At 33.5% G+C, this 15,000-nt stretch overlaps 1 protein-coding gene across 4 annotated transcripts in view; it reads right to left on the bottom strand.

Annotated features, from left to right (window-relative positions):
- Window positions 1-15,000, bottom strand: part of LOC137635001 (receptor-type guanylate cyclase Gyc76C-like) — a 236,639-nt gene that overhangs the window by 134,667 nt on the left and 86,972 nt on the right. For 3 of the 4 annotated variants that reach the window (XM_068367603.1, XM_068367605.1, XM_068367604.1), the window contains one exon: window positions 2,719-2,864. The exons of the other annotated variant lie outside the window; for it this stretch is intronic. In XM_068367603.1, coding sequence (XP_068223704.1) covers window positions 2,719-2,864 — 146 coding nt within the window. The remainder of the gene's footprint in view (window positions 1-2,718; window positions 2,865-15,000) is intronic. 4 annotated transcript variants of the gene reach the window in all.

Below are 15,000 nucleotides of genomic sequence, written 5' to 3'. Positions count from 1 at the left end.
AGAAAGAAGTGTTTCCCATAGGACATGCCCGAAATTAAAAGAAGGAAAAGCATGAGATGGAGAACTTTTAAGAAAGAAAATGAGATTATGAAAAGTAAAATATCACTTTCTCTAAAAAGAAAAGTACTTAATCAGATGGTCCTACCAGTATTAACTTAAGCATCGCAAACTTGGAGGCTTATTAAAGCCTTATAACATGTGCTAGTTACAACGATTAATGGTGGGAATAATGCAAACAGACTGAAAAAGAGCTACATGGATACGAGAGCAAACTAAAGTAGAAGATACTCTAACATCATGTAAGAAAAAGAAATGGACATGGGCAGGACATATAATAACAATGACAGTTAATGGATGGACATTATGAATAACAGCATGGGTTACTATAGTCTATTTTTTTAGCGGTGCATATTTGCACTGACTCACAGGGGTGCCCTTTTAGCTCGGAAAGGTTCCTGATACCTGATTGGTCGAAAGTATTTTTGTCCGAACACCTTCATTGTTCTCAAATAATTACCAAGTAATGTGAATCGAAACTTATTTATTAACCTATATTTCTCCATCAGATATATGTTTTGTCAATGAACAATGTGAAAGAATAAATATATTGTAAAGTATCATCATGGTAAGTCTAAATTTCATAACACAATCCGCCGAAGTCAACGACAGCAGCTTATTTTTTGATGCACACTTTGTAATTTTTCACGTATTTTAACACAAATTGGGATAAATTACACTCAGCATAAGTTAAACATGTTATTATAAACTTTCTTTGAATACCAGAATTTACCAAAAACATGGAATTAATAAAACTCGATATTTGTGAAAACTTATGGGGAGGTAAAAGAACAGCCTGTAGCAGCCTGGCGGTAAAACAATCCCTTCTGACTGTCATAGACCAAGTTTTTATTTCATAATATAGTTCGGCCTACAGTATTCCTTTCAGTTTAAATAGTCTTGCATTGTCTCTCACCTAATATCTATCTATTTTCCCCGCTATCCCTTCTTTCATATATGGGATATCCACACTACGATTCCTTATTTCTTATCCTCTGTGGAAAGTGTTAGCTTGAAGGGAAGCACGTGCTAGTCTCATTAAAATAGTGTAGAGGCGGGAATTAAAAAAAAATAATATGCTTAATTTCATTTGATATAATGTGAGCTACTGAACAGTTTTACAGAATAGGCTATACTTGCTACACAGCATAAAATTTATGTTGTTATTATCATTTACATACTTACTGACGTAAGGTATAAAACATAAGGAATCGTAGTGCGGATATTCCATATATGAAAGAAGGGATATCGGGGAAAATAGATAGATATTAGGTGAGGAACAGGAATGTGGGAAAATACTAAGCAAAATGATACGTAGAGAGACAATTCAAGACTATTTAAACTGAAAGGAATAGGCCGAACTATATTACAAAATAAAAACTTGGTCTATGACAGTCAGAAGAGATTGTTTTCCCGCCAGGCCGCTAAAGGCTGTTCTTTTACCTCCTCATGAGTTTTCACAAATATCGAGTTTTATTAATTCCATGTTTTTGGTAAATTCTGGTATTCAAAGAAAGTTTATAATAACATGTTTAACTAATGCCGAGTGTAATTTATCCCAATTTGTGTTAAAATATGTGAAAAATTACAAAATTACAAAGCGTGCATCCGAAAATAAGCTGCTGTCGTTGACTTCGGCGGATTGTGTTATCAAATTCAGACTTACCATGACGATACTTTATAATATATTTATTCTTTCACATTGTTCATTGACAAAACATATATCTGATGGAAAAATATAGGTTAATAAATAAGTTTCGATTCACATTACTTGGTAACTATTTGAGAACAATGAAGGTGTTCGGACAAAAATACTTTCGATCAATCAGGTATCAGGAACCTTTCCGACCTAAAAGGGCACCCCTGTGAGTCAGTGCAAATATGCACCGCTAAAAAAAAATAGACTATAGTTATTGCAAACGAAGCAGGGGAAGGAACAGAAGACAATCAATCGCCAAGCTTAGAAAATTTCCAGATATACTCGTATACTGGCATAGAAAGATCATAAAAGAAGGAAGTGTAAGGTTGTCTGTATGTATATGGATATAGACTATACGTACATACTGTTCATACATACATTCATACATACATATATATATATATGCGTAAAAATCACAGGAAAACGTGATGCTCAGATGCAGAAGAACTACAGGGAAAATGAAAATACGAAATATACGCTTAAGTCCTGACTAGTTTCGTGATACTTCTTCAGAGGACTGAAGAAGTATCACGAAACTAGTCAGGACTTAAGCGTATATTTCGTATTTTCATTTTCCCTGTGGTTCTTCTGCATATATATATACAGTATATATATATATATATATATATATATATATATATATATATATATATATATATATATATATATATATATATATATATATATACATATGATTTTATATAAATATATATACATATGATTATATATATACACACTTTTTTTAAAAATATTGAATACTGAAAAGTGACCAGCAGGGAAATTTAACATTTCTTACTGTTCTTTCATCAATGTCTCAAATTATCTTATTTTTCTTATCAGTTTTGTACTGAACACGACATTATAAAATGACAATATATTTCAAATAACTCAAAAGTGCAGATCTATAATATTCCTCATATTTCATTTCCGTGAACTTGTAAAGAAGGGTTCTTCCAACTCACCTCACTATAATAGTCACTGATCTTCATCAAGCATTTTGAGCAGTTGTATTTCTTCAGTTTATCATCACATTTGGAAAAATAATAAACACTATAGCTACCTTCACTGGATGCATTTGCATCCATTGAAATGTTAAACCCCAGGATACCTGTAAAATAGGGAAAATTAAAATAAACATACAACTATCCTTATAATGCAAAAAACTACAATAATTAATTTACAGACTAAAGTATTTTGAAGAGCAGAAATAGGAAGGATAGATACATGAAGTTTTTTATTGCATAGTGAAACTCCTGTTATGCAGAAGAGTGGTTTGGATACTAAAGCTTGATCATAAATATTTTACCTGAGTAATTCCTTTAACAAAATTTAACAATTAAACCATCTAATATATATTTAGACTAACCATCTAATATACAATTATACACGGAAATAGATATACACACAAAAACTAAAAACTTATATATATATATATATATATATATATATATATATATATATATTTACATATACTGTATACATGTATATATAATATATATAAATATATCTGAATATACATGTAAGTATACAGTATATATACATATGATATATATATATATATATATATATATATATATACAGTATATATATAATACATATATATGTATATATATATATACTGTATATATATATCTATATATATATATATATATATATATATATATATATATATATATATACAGTATATATATATATATATATATATATATATGTATATATATATATATATATATATATATATATATATATATATATATATATATATATATACAGTATATATATACAGTATATATATATATATATATATATATATATATATATATATATATATATATATGTATTCAGTCTTACATTTCAGCTTTATCTAGTCAAATCTTTTAATTTTTGTAAGTCCTCCCAAAATTCTCAGAATAGAAGTATGTCATCTGCCAATCTGTCGTTGTGTATTCCCCATTTACATTTTTCCAATCTGAATTCTTAAAAACTTCTTCTAGCTCCTTTCTCAATTGGAATTTTCTCACTATATGTAAATTTACGATGGCTGTACTTCCCATATATGAATACATGCATTATATATATACTGTATAATATATATATATATATATATATATATATATATATATATATATATATATATATATATATATATACTGTATATATATATATATATATATATATATATATATATATATATATATATATATATATATATGTGTGTGTGTGTGTGTGTATATATGTGTGTGTAAGTATACGTTTATATATTTGAATCTATATATATATATATATATATATATATATATATATATATATATATATATATATATACACTGTATATATATTACTCACCAGTCTGTCCAAAAAGTATACAACCTTTGACTGGAAAAAATATATTACATACCTGACATGATTGGAACCCTATTCCCCTTCAAAGTACTGTATACCCCTTGCACCTGCACACACTTAGGCCACGGATCCTACCACTGCTAAAAACACTTCTGGTAGGCTTCAATAGGAATGATAACCATCTTTGATGTGTTTTGCATTATCTCTTCTCTACTCTCAAAATGGGATCATGGAATTCCATGTTTGGCTAAGAAATTTAGGATCAAGTGCGATAAACGGACATTTGCATCATGGCAGAGCTCCACCTCATTCATCCCAACTGATTCAAAAATTCTTGGCCAAACAAGGAATTCCAGTCATCAACCTACCTCATTACTTTCCAAACATGTCTCCTTGCAACTTTTGTATATAACTGAAATTGAATACACCATTAAAAATGTCATTTTGAGAGTAAAGAAGAGATAATGCAAAACACATCAAAGATAAACAACATTTGAACCCTACCTGAAGTGTTTTTGGTAGTGGTAGGATCAGTGTCCCAAGTGTGTGCAGGCAAAAGGGGGCTACTTTGAAGGGGGTTGGGGTCCCAAAAACGTCAAGTATGCAAATATTTTCTTCCAGCCAAAGGTCGAATACTTTTTAGACAGACCTTGTGTATATTTTATAAATATAAATATATATATATATATATATATATATATATATATATATATATATATATATATATATATATATATATTTCTGGGCTCCGAGCTGTGCCGCCCAGTGAAATGCTCCTTTAGCACCATTTCTAAGGTATATAACTGCTATATATTACCAGAGAAAAAATTGCATAGGAATGCCAGGTTGAACCCAGCTCGCTCACCTATATAAGGTGTCGATATAATACTGGGGCGTGATAATTCACAACCAGAGGTCTCACACCATTTAGATATCTCCTCTTCAAAATCCCCGCCACAGCGAGATGCCGATCAACACTACTACCACCCTCGCCAGTGACGTCACTCCTTTATAGCACATATTTTTATCAACATTTGCATATTTTTCTCTTCGGTGTTTTCGTTCATATCTCATTTCTTTGTGCAGATGGCGGATTCCCTGGTCTCCCCATCTAAGTTAAGTACCAGTTCTATGAGTTTTGAGCTTTTGGGGGTAGCATTGCCATTAATTTTAATTTTTTCGAGGTTTTATTTTTTCCTCTTGTCAGTCCGCTTGCGGCTCCCTGGCTGGCTTGCTACCGCCTTCGCTCGTTCTTAATGTATTACAATTGGTCTTCCATACTGATTGTTTTTCATTTCGAACCTTATTTTGGAGGTTTTTCTCACCGATTACACCTCATCATTGTGCTTTGGATATTATTTTGATGTTTTAATGATATACTACGTTTCATAGTTTTGAACTCAGTTGGCAAGCCTGCCTTCGGGCACGGTCTAGTTGGTTTCGCTACCGCATTAAGGTTTATATTATTACATTATTGATATTATATATTGATCTTATTAATAATTATTGCGATTACCATCTAGTTTAGTTATCGCTTAGTTTGAGTGGGACTCTCGCGGGGGAGTTGTTATTTTATTTGTTTCCTACCGTTTGGCATCTACCCGAGGTAGAAGTTATGTTTGTATCCCTGTCCAGCGCGACTCCTCCCGCTCTGGAGGGCTACCAGCTATTATCCCCCTGCCATTCCCTTGCGTCCTTCTCTTACTAATTTTATTTTTAAGTTACGCATGCATATCATTACTGTATTATTATTATTATTATTATTATTATTATTATTATTATTATTATTAGCCAAGCTACAACCCTACTTGGTAAAGCAAGATGCTATAAGCCTAAGGGCTCCAACAGGGAAAAATAACCCAGTGCGGAAAGGAAATAAGGAAATAAATAAACGATGAGAAAAATTTAACAATAAATTATTCTAAAAACAGTAACATCAAAACAAATAAGTCATATATAAACTATAGACACTTTTGTCAGCTTGTTCAGCATAAAACATTTGCTGTAAGTTTGAACTTTTGAAGTTCTACTAATTCAACTACCCGATTAGGAAGATCATTCCCTAACTTGGTCACAGCTGGAATAAAACTTCTAGAATATTGTGTACTATTGAACCTTATGATGGAGAATGCCTGGCTATTAGAATTAACTGCATAATCGCTTAACAACAACCATAATTGGAAAAGTAGGATGGTATGTGCAAAAGGCCTTCAACAGAGAAAAATGGCTTAGTGAGGAAAGGAAACAAAGAAATAAATAAACTACAAGAGAAGTACTGAACAACTAATGTAAGATACTTCAAGAACAGTAGCAACATTAAAATACCTTTATATATGAACTATAAAGAGAGACTTACATCACCCTGTTCAACATGAAAGAATTCACTGTAAGTTTAAACTTTTGAAGTTTCACTCATTCAACAATCTGATAAGGAAGACCATTCCACACTTTGGTCATAGCTGGAATAAAACTTCTAGAATACTATGTAGTATTGAGACTCATGATGGAGGAGGCATGACTTAGAATTAACTGCATACCTAGTATTACAAGCAGGATGGTACTGTCGGGAAGATATGAATGTCAAGGATGGGCAGTTTTGAAAAATATTATGTAACATGCATAAGGAATAGCTAAACGATGGTGCCAGAGATTAATATCTAGATCAGGAATAAGAAATTGAATAGACTGCATGTTTTTGTCCAACAAAATAAGATGAGATTCAACTGCTGAAGACCAGACATTAGAACAATACTTGACACAGGGCAAAATCAAAGAATTAAAGCACTTCAAAACAGATTGAATAACGAAAAAATCTTGAATGAAAAAATAAAAAACAGACCAAATTTGTTTCTCACAAGTACATAAATCTGCTACCAAGAATCACACCTAAAATTCTAAGAGTAGCATAGAGTTAATGAAAAATTATCAATTTATTTTCTTTTTTCCTTTCCTCTTTAGGCATCCTGCTTTTCCGACAAGGGTTGTAGCTTAGCTAGTAATAATAATAATAATAATAACAATGACTATATAATATATATATATATATATATATATATATATATATATATATACATATATATATATATATATATATATATATATATATATATATATATATATATATATATATATATATATATATATAGAGGCTGACCAGGGCACCAGCCACCCATGGAGATAATACCGCTATACACATACACAAACACACACACATATATATATATATATATATATATATATATATATATATATATATATATATACATACATATATATATATATATAAATATGTATATATATATATATATATATATATATATATATATATATATATATATATATATACTGTATATATATATATACAAAACAATAACAAATGCAGCCATTTCGAGTACATTGGAGGACAAAGGCAGCAGACATGTCAATTCTTGTCTAGGGTTTGGCCACTTAACACCTTGCTGGCCAGTGTGGTGTGTATATATATATATATATATATATATATATATATATATATATATATATATATACACACACACACACACATATATATATATATATTCTCTCTCGGAGCATGTTTTCTATATCCTGTTTTCTCATTTTTTAATAGACTTATGTCTGCAGGAAGGTACTATATAATGTTAATATTGTAGCTAATACTATCTTTTCTCTCTCAGTTTGTGTCAATATGACTAGCCATACCCCGGGTTTTTAAGGTTTATTAGTTTTAAATTTATTTTCTCCTGATTTGTTAGGAAAGACTCCATAGATTGCTTAAGGGAATTTTTATTGTGTCATGATCTGCATCATCTTCACATCTCTTGAGGGTGGCATTACTATGATTTAGAAAATCTTTATTAGGAATGCAAAGGCCTTATTGTTTGTACAGTAATACCTTGAGGTACGAGTATAATTGACCCCTGGCCTGAGCTCGTAAGTCAATTTGCTCGTACCTCGATTCAATTTTTCCCATATAAAATACCTGACAAAAATCTAACACTTTCCAGCCCTCTAAAAACACCCAAATCAATGATAATAACAATGGTAAAAACAGGCTTTTAATTCCTATGCTGTATAGACATACTGTACACATACTAACAAAATGTTATAAAAAATGATTACTGTGATATGAAATAAAATGGCATTTATTAATGAGTTCTTACATTCGAGACAGGTGATAGTGACTAACGAGGGTGTGTGTTGAGGAGGGAGTGAGGAAGGGAAGTAGAGAGAGTTTGATGGTACCATATTAATACTGTGCCTTACACATAGCCTATCACTAAAACTAAAACTGACTGGGTATTTGTTTACAAGAGTATGCTCTCCATTTACTCCAAAATTAAGCTTTCCTCCAGCTCTCCTCTTCTTGTACAGTAATTAGGAGGTTCTTTAAATGCTGGGAAAGTGAAAAATAGCAAGATATGTTGCGCAAGGGGGGAGGGGGAGTGGTTGGTTGAGGAGGTACTAAATGACCTGGAACCGACATCGTCAACATAGTCTATCAAAGAGAAGTTCGTGACGTCAGTGCAGTGGACATTTGGTATATGTTCAAAATATATACTAAATTAAAAATGGATCAAGTACTTAAAAGTGTCACTATTTGTGAATTGTATATCTAATTTGGTCAATACTTGACAATAAATCTTATCTTTTATAAAGAACTTTTTGTGAGAAAGACTATTTTTGCACTGTATGACTGCTTTCATTGGCGGGAAATTGACAGGCATCCTTAGGCAGTGGTCAATAGATAGCGTTAGTGTAGCAAAACGTCATCTGGGAAAACTATTCATTCTCAAAATAGTTTCTTTAAGAAAAAAAACACAAATAAGATTTATTATGAAATATTTACTATATATAAAATATACATTTCACAAATAGTAACACTTTTGAGTAATTACTCCATTTTAAATTTAGTATATATTTTGAATATAGACCAAATGTCCGCTGACGTCACGAGCTTCTCTGTGATTGACTATGTTGACGATGTCGGTTCCAGGTTGTTTAGTACCTCCTCAACCAACCACTCCCCCTCCCCCTCCCCCCTTGTGCAACATATCTTGCTAATTTTCACTTTCCCAACATTTAAAGAACCTCCAAATTACTGTACAAGAAGATTAGAGCTGGAGGAATGCTTAATTTTGGCGTAAATGGAGAGCGTGCTCTTGTAAATAAATACCATTAACTGAACTTAGCTTAATTTTCTAAACCTTTTAACTCCTTCCTACATTTTTTTTTTTTAACTCTTTTCAATCATTGATGTACTGTACTCCGCTAATAAAGGCATACCAAGTGACTCATGCAGACACCACGTTCATGTTTCTTGATAATTTCATGATTCATCTCCATAATCGTTATTCATTTTTTCTCCTCATTGCCAGCCTTATCCCTCGCTTTCTTAGGACATATCACTTATTACAAAGAAATGTTCACAAATACAGTGAAAATAATGTAAATAGCACAAACACAACAAGGAAGATGTGAAGAGAAGTCACGAATAACATAATGAGTGATGCGGGCTTAGAAGCGTCGACCATCTAGCATTAGCATCAGTAAGCATACTAGTATTTCAATGCAAAATTTTATTCGGAGGCTGGCTTGTATCTCGGAATGGTCGCATGCTAGAGCGCTCATGTGTCGAGGTATTACTGTATTTTGGAACTACTGTAAGTGTTTTCTATGGTTACTGACCAAATTGATAGTTGAAAGCGTAACAGAAATCCAACTTTTAGTTCCGGGGGAGAAAATCCTGAGAAGACAAGACTATTTGATAACGATAGCGATGATAACGATTAGGGCAATTCACTTACTAACGAGTCTAACTTTGATAGTGTTGAGCTTCTACAGCTCCTAGCTTTTTAGTTTCTTTGGTGAATTCTAATAAGGCCAGTGAGTCTGAATAAATACAGAAATTCTGACATAATCTGACTCCTTAAGTTTAGTCTAGTGTTCCTAGAGCCCCAGTTATAAAGTGTTCTGATGGTGCAAACCTTATCACAGATTCAAGATCATCTCCTACAGCAGTGGTCTTCATTAAGCGGCTCGCGAGCCATTGGCAGGTCGCAATTATCAGATTGGCCTGCTAGAGGAGAATACGTGTTGATTCGACTCCAGTATTTGACGTTTTTCTGACAATAACCTGAAATGGTCTAACATGGTTTGTGTTTGTACTGCTGGTGGCCCCAACATAAGAGGCAAAGAAAAGGATCTCGTTGGATTAATGAGGAAGGAAGAGGAAATTCCAAATTTTGCCATATTCCATTGTTTAACACAGACCTCGTTAATCGCGGGTCCTTGCTTCAAGGTTTCATTTTTTTGCGGCCAAGAAAAAAGAAATTAAAAATCTTTGTGATGATTGTTAACCCAACATTAAGAATTTGATTTCTAATAGTTGGCAACAGCATTGGGATGGCCAAGAACATTGCAATACCTATTAAATAAAAATTTTCATAAAAATTGCAATAAAATTCAAGCTGGGCCATGATTTCAAATAGCCCACGCTCCTTTACACTGGGAGCACTGCGCGCCACTACCTATCTCTACACCCGGCTGGTCCTAGCTCTCTCTGTACAGTGTGTATCCATTTACGGTGGTAAAAAATTACAGCTATATTTGAAATAAACCAGATTTTGTTTAAACTGTGTTTCACTTAATTGTATTCAATAATAATGCAAGTAATATTCACATTTTAGTAGCGTATTTATAATGGAAAACATAGCGAATTATAATCTCCTGCATTGTTTACATTCAAATCAGCTGATCAAATCTGCGTAGTCCGTCGTCAACCTATATTCACTTTCACAATATTATCCCACTGATATGACCATTCATTTTCACAGAATTACCTCACTGATATAACCCATCATGTAGACTAGTATGATATCTCCACATTATTATTGTCCTTCACTTGTTATTACTATATCCTTAACCCTTTTCCCAATTCCTTCCCAAATCCCTTTAGTACTTTTAGAAATGGCTCTATTTCCTTTATCCATAGTATGTTTTCCTTGCTTATAGGTGTGCCCTTTCAATGAACCCAGAATCATAGCTATGTTTTCGGAAAACCTTTTTAAGATGACTGATTTCATATTCAATAAATTCATGGTCATAAACTTTAGGAGCCCTTAACATTAAGATAGAAATAACCCCTAATTTTGTAGCTCTTGTATGGTTCGAAAATGCATGTATATAAGAATATGAATGAGGTTCTTTCCTGTAAACCTTGAATTTCGGACAGCCAACTTCCGGACGGATCACTAGAGTGTCTAAGAAGGGTAATTCATTATCATTTTCTATTTCCACTTTGAATTTAATGGAAGGATGGAGATTCTTTATTAAAGACTCAAAAAAAGATATCAATATTAAGAGAACATGGAAAAACAGGAAAAATATCAACAACATAATAATATCAAAATCTAAAACGTCAGGTACAATTTCAGTTTCAAAAAATTCCATGAAAACATTTGCCATAACTGGAGACAAATGGGGACCCATGGAAAGACCATACACTATATTTGAGAGAAAAACTGATCGTTACAAGTAAAATACGACTCAGAAGGACATAATCCTATCAAATTTATAAAATATCATTAGGTACAGGTATTCTTAAATCTAATGTATCAATTTTGTTACTCAGGTACTGAAGACACTGTTGTACTGGGACTTTGGGAAATAAGGATTCAACATCAAATCTGACTAAAGTTTCATTTCGTGGATCAATATTTCTAATACTGTACTGTCAAAATTACAAGTATCTCTTAGATGAGAATATGATATGGTGCCAAGACATGGGGAAAGTAATTTTGCTATCCACTTTGAAATATTGTACGTTACACAATTATGGGTTTAAATAATTGGCCTCATAAGTACTCCTTCCTTGTGAATCTTCAGCATTCCATACATGTGGGAGAGAGATGGTAAATAAGCCTAAAAAATCTTGCACAACTTGGGATAATCTTTCTGGAGCAGAGCTTTTAACTTCTTATTGTACGTTGCATACTATCGTTTAAGTGGATCTGTTGTTATGTACCAACCGTGTATCACACGATCGTACATTTTGTGCTTGTATCTTCGCTCTCCCCTCGCACTAAAAAGAACCTGAAAAACATGTCTGTTTTTCTCATCGGTAACGGTGTCAATTTTAAGCATGAAAATTCTTGTTGCCTTGAGCTTTTGTATATAAAGGAGAGTGTTCTATAATAAACTCACTCAGTTGCTTTCATCCTGTCTTTGAGTCACAACCTTCTCTCGGCCCGTCACATTGGTGACCCCAGAAGTCGACTCGCTCCTCCCGCCTTCCACCCCCCCTCGCCCCTCCATCGTTGGTACTATGGTGGACTCTACGGAAGTTATTGCTGCGACTCCCCCATTGAAACTTTCATCATTCGCCTGCAGAGAGGCGTTTGCGTGATTTCAGCGCGCAGAAGTCCAGTTTCGCATCAAGGGCATGACTCGCTCAACCACCAAAGCAGATTATGTTCTCACGGCGATACCCAAGGACACCTTCCCCGGAAATATCCGACTGGCTTTGTGAACAAAGAGACCCCAATAGCGTATGATGACCTCAAAACATACCTTCTGCAGCAGTACTCGCCGTCGCCAGCTGCCTGTATAGCAAAGCTTTTTCAGCTCTCGCAACAACCGTTGGGGGACAAAAGGGCTTCGCTCACCCTCGGGAAAATGACTAGTATCACTCTCCTGCAACCTGCCGCAGACGGCTCTCCTCGTGAGGCGAACCTACTTTATGCCCTTGTGGTAAGCTGTTTACCCAAACCTGTACGCGCTGCCATACCCGATGTCGATAGTTTACCCATAAAGGACTTGATGACCAAAGCCGACGCCCTTATGGACAGCCACTTCATGACCTTCAAAACCTCCATCAACGGCTCCACTCCTGACGAAGAGGACACCTATTCAACTTCAACCGAAGCTGACGTGAATGCCGTAGGACACACACGCCTACCCCGTGACGAGCCGGAGCGGCAACAAAGCCACCCCTCATCCACCACTCGCTCGCGCCCCAATAAACGACTTCTACAGCCACTCACTGCCGCAATTTTTGCTACTACCACTCCAGATTCAGGGCGCCCTATTTAACATGTACAGCCATGTATCTTCGCTCTCCCCTCGCACTAAAAAGAACCTGAAAAAACATGTCTGTTTTTCTCATCGGTAACAGTGTCAATTTTAAACATGAAAATTCTTGTTACCTTGAGCTTTTGTATATAAAGGAGAGTGTTCTATAATAAACTCACTCAGTTGCTTTCATCCTGTCTTTGAGTCACAACCTTCTCTCGGCCCGTCACAGTTAGTTTCCTGTATGTAAATTAGTCACTTAATAAAACTTTTTTCTGTACATGTATTAATGTCTAAAACAACGATTTTATTACGTTTATCTGCTTTTGTGATAAGAATGTCTCTTTTTTTCAGATTGTCAAATGCTACTAAAAGACTCTTTGGTGACTGCTTTTTAAATTGTAGATTACCTAGTATAGTTCCTAAAATAAAACCTTTAACAGTAGAGGAATCTATATCTTTACCCTTCAATTTAATATTATTTTCAAACTTAGCAAAATCTACTAGGAAATCTAGAATGCAGTCAGTTGATGGTAGCAGGGAAAACGAGACCATATCCGAGAATACATTTCTGCTCTGTATTTAATTGAAAATCTGACAGATTAACAATTTTCTTGCAAACTATATTTAAATCAATTGCTGTTTTTAAAAAATAATTTCAAACTTATGAGAGTTTACCTTCCATTTTAAAACACTCACGTCTTGAAACTCCATGTACATGATCAAAAAGAAAAACCTTTTAAATGTGGGGGTCCAAAATTTGTAAAACATTAGGTCACCTGTGATTTTTTTCAAGAACAGAGTTCCTTTACGCTTATCCAGCGATCAGAAAAAGCTACAATCATTATAAAGAATGTTTCATTATAAGGAATGTTTAGTGAAAGCTCATGTTAAAAAAGTACAATTCTTATTCCTTAAGTCTTGTTATAATGAATGCATGATACCAAAGACAATGAACCCTTTGTATATAGGTACTACTAACAATCCCTTTCAGATTGATCACGAAGAAATATTAAAAGAGAGAATTGCTAATGCCCAATTAGAGAAGGAAGAAGCTTTCCAGAAGTTGAGGGGAAGAATTTGTGAATTTTGTGAAGTAACAAAGTGACGAATCTACATACAAGAAACTAACAAGGGATCCACTCAGACGATGGCAAGCAATGTACAATAAGAAGTTATAAGCTCTGCTCCGGAAAGATCATCACGAGTTGTGCAAGAAATTTCAGACTTATTTACCATCTCTTTCCCATGTGTCTGGATTGCTAAAGATTCACAAGGAAGGAGTACCTATGGGGCCAATTACTTCAACCCATAATTGTGTAATGCACAATATATCTAAGTACCCTAGATAGCAAACTTGCTTTCCCCATGTCTTGGTACTATATCATCTTCTCATTTGAAAGATGCTTGTAATTTTGTTGACAGAATTAGAAATATCAATCTACAAAATAAAAAGTTATTCAGTTTTAAATTAGAATCCTTATTTACCAAAATCCAAGTACAACAATGTCTTCAGTACCTGAGTAATAAAATAGATACATTAGGTTTAAGTACACCTGTACCTAATGATATTTTTGTGAAGTTGATAGAATTGTGTGTTTCTGAGTTGTATTGTACTAGTAACGGTCAGTTTTTCTCTCAAATACATGGTCTTTCCATGGGTTCCCCTCTGTCTCCTGTTTTAGCAAATATTTTCATGGATTTTTTTTTAAACAGTTTTTACCTAACATTTTAGATTGTGATATTGCATGGGTGAGATATGTTGATATTTTTGCTGTTGTTCTGTGTCCTCTAAATATTGATAACTTTTTAGTCTTTAAACAATCTCCATC

The sequence above is a fragment of the Palaemon carinicauda genome, chromosome 45, assembly GCF_036898095.1.
Source record: "Palaemon carinicauda isolate YSFRI2023 chromosome 45, ASM3689809v2, whole genome shotgun sequence".
Lineage (NCBI taxonomy): Eukaryota > Metazoa > Arthropoda > Malacostraca > Decapoda > Palaemonidae > Palaemon > Palaemon carinicauda.
Note: the sequence above shows the minus strand (reverse complement) of the source record. Positions and strands in the feature narration are given on the sequence as shown.